Source organism: Halyomorpha halys, unplaced genomic scaffold, assembly GCF_000696795.3.
Source record: "Halyomorpha halys isolate HHAL.00 unplaced genomic scaffold, Hhal_1.1 Scaffold1519.1, whole genome shotgun sequence".
In the NCBI taxonomy this organism is placed as follows: domain Eukaryota; kingdom Metazoa; phylum Arthropoda; class Insecta; order Hemiptera; family Pentatomidae; genus Halyomorpha; species Halyomorpha halys.
Genome location: NW_027116359.1, coordinates 270,295 through 271,534, shown reverse-complemented (window position 1 = coordinate 271,534; position 1,240 = coordinate 270,295). Strand labels below are relative to the sequence as shown.

Below are 1,240 nucleotides of genomic sequence, written 5' to 3'. Positions count from 1 at the left end.
CAGTATACATTAACTTGGCTTGAAAGATATAAAAAATGATTATATATACCGATAATATATTAATAATATATCACCCTATGTTTTAATACAATACGCTACATTACCTTCAACATATAACTATTTATAATATTTATTTAGTTGGTTCTGTTATTACTTACATGCTAAAGTAGACGAGACTGCTGACGATGTGACAGCAAGCTAGAAACTTCTTGGGCAGCATCTTGGAAAGAAGTGATGGTTGCTGTGTTAGATCCTGAAGGAGTACTAACTTGAAATAAGTCTCCGTTGGATATCTCGCAGTTTCATTTAAGCAATGGTGGTGGGGGGTGGGAATTCTTATCAGTACTAGTGGGTGTCCAGGAATTACCTGTACCCTCCCCTCCTAGGTTGTTGTCGGTCTCTTTGAAGTTGGGAAATCACGTATTGACTAATTGTTTATAAGCAATATTTAATCAATCATTTAATTATATGGAATATTCCAGGTTACTTAATTTTAATTCTTATTGATAATGATAAATTAGTACACCAGCAATTTTCCATAATAACGTACATAATTTTTTCAATTTATTGTTATATGAAAATTTCATAAGTCGTTTTGTGACTAATTATATTTTGATTAATTTCTCGTAATATCGTTTTATCATATAATAATATATTTTACTCTATGTAAATTTATATAATAAATAAACCCAAATATAATAGGTTATTAATTAGTTATAATTTAATTACAATTGCTTCTCGTTTTAATTAGTTCTAACTCATGGAAACTGGATATTTTTTTTAATATATTTTATCTAGACAAATGACTTATTAATGTTTATGTATTTGTCTTTCTTTTAAAATTTATATTTAAATTTCAAAATAAACCTTGACTACTTAAACATTTAGCAATGTTAGTCTGTATATAAATAATAATTGGACCAAGAGCTATTTCAGTAATCAAATAATTATTATAAGTAATTTTAATCGGGTGTTTATTTATAATGAATATTCTTAAGTAATTTATTGCAAGTATTATTGATACTGATAAAAATTTTTCCAAAAATAAATCTTTATCGTCCTAAATTATTTAATTAGTAATGAGAAACGAATAACTTAAATTATTATGATAATTCTTTTAGTTACAAAGTTCTATATTTATGAAAAATCTTTATAGTTGTAATTTGAGGATCTCTATGAATATATAGAAATAAATATGAAAATATATTTGTTTAAAATTTATTAAATATATTATTTAAAA

General features: G+C 24.6%; 1 protein-coding gene across 1 annotated transcript in view; it reads right to left on the bottom strand.

Annotated features, from left to right (window-relative positions):
• The window catches only part of LOC106689902 (protein Wnt-8a-like), a gene marked incomplete at its 3' end in the record, with an annotated part of 8,036 nt that extends 7,816 nt beyond the window's left edge, over nucleotides 1–220 (bottom strand). The window contains exon 1 of the mRNA XM_014435114.2: nucleotides 159–220. Coding sequence (XP_014290600.2) covers nucleotides 159–220 — 62 coding nt within the window. The remainder of the gene's footprint in view (nucleotides 1–158) is intronic.
• Nucleotides 221–1,240: the final 1,020 nt, after the last annotated feature.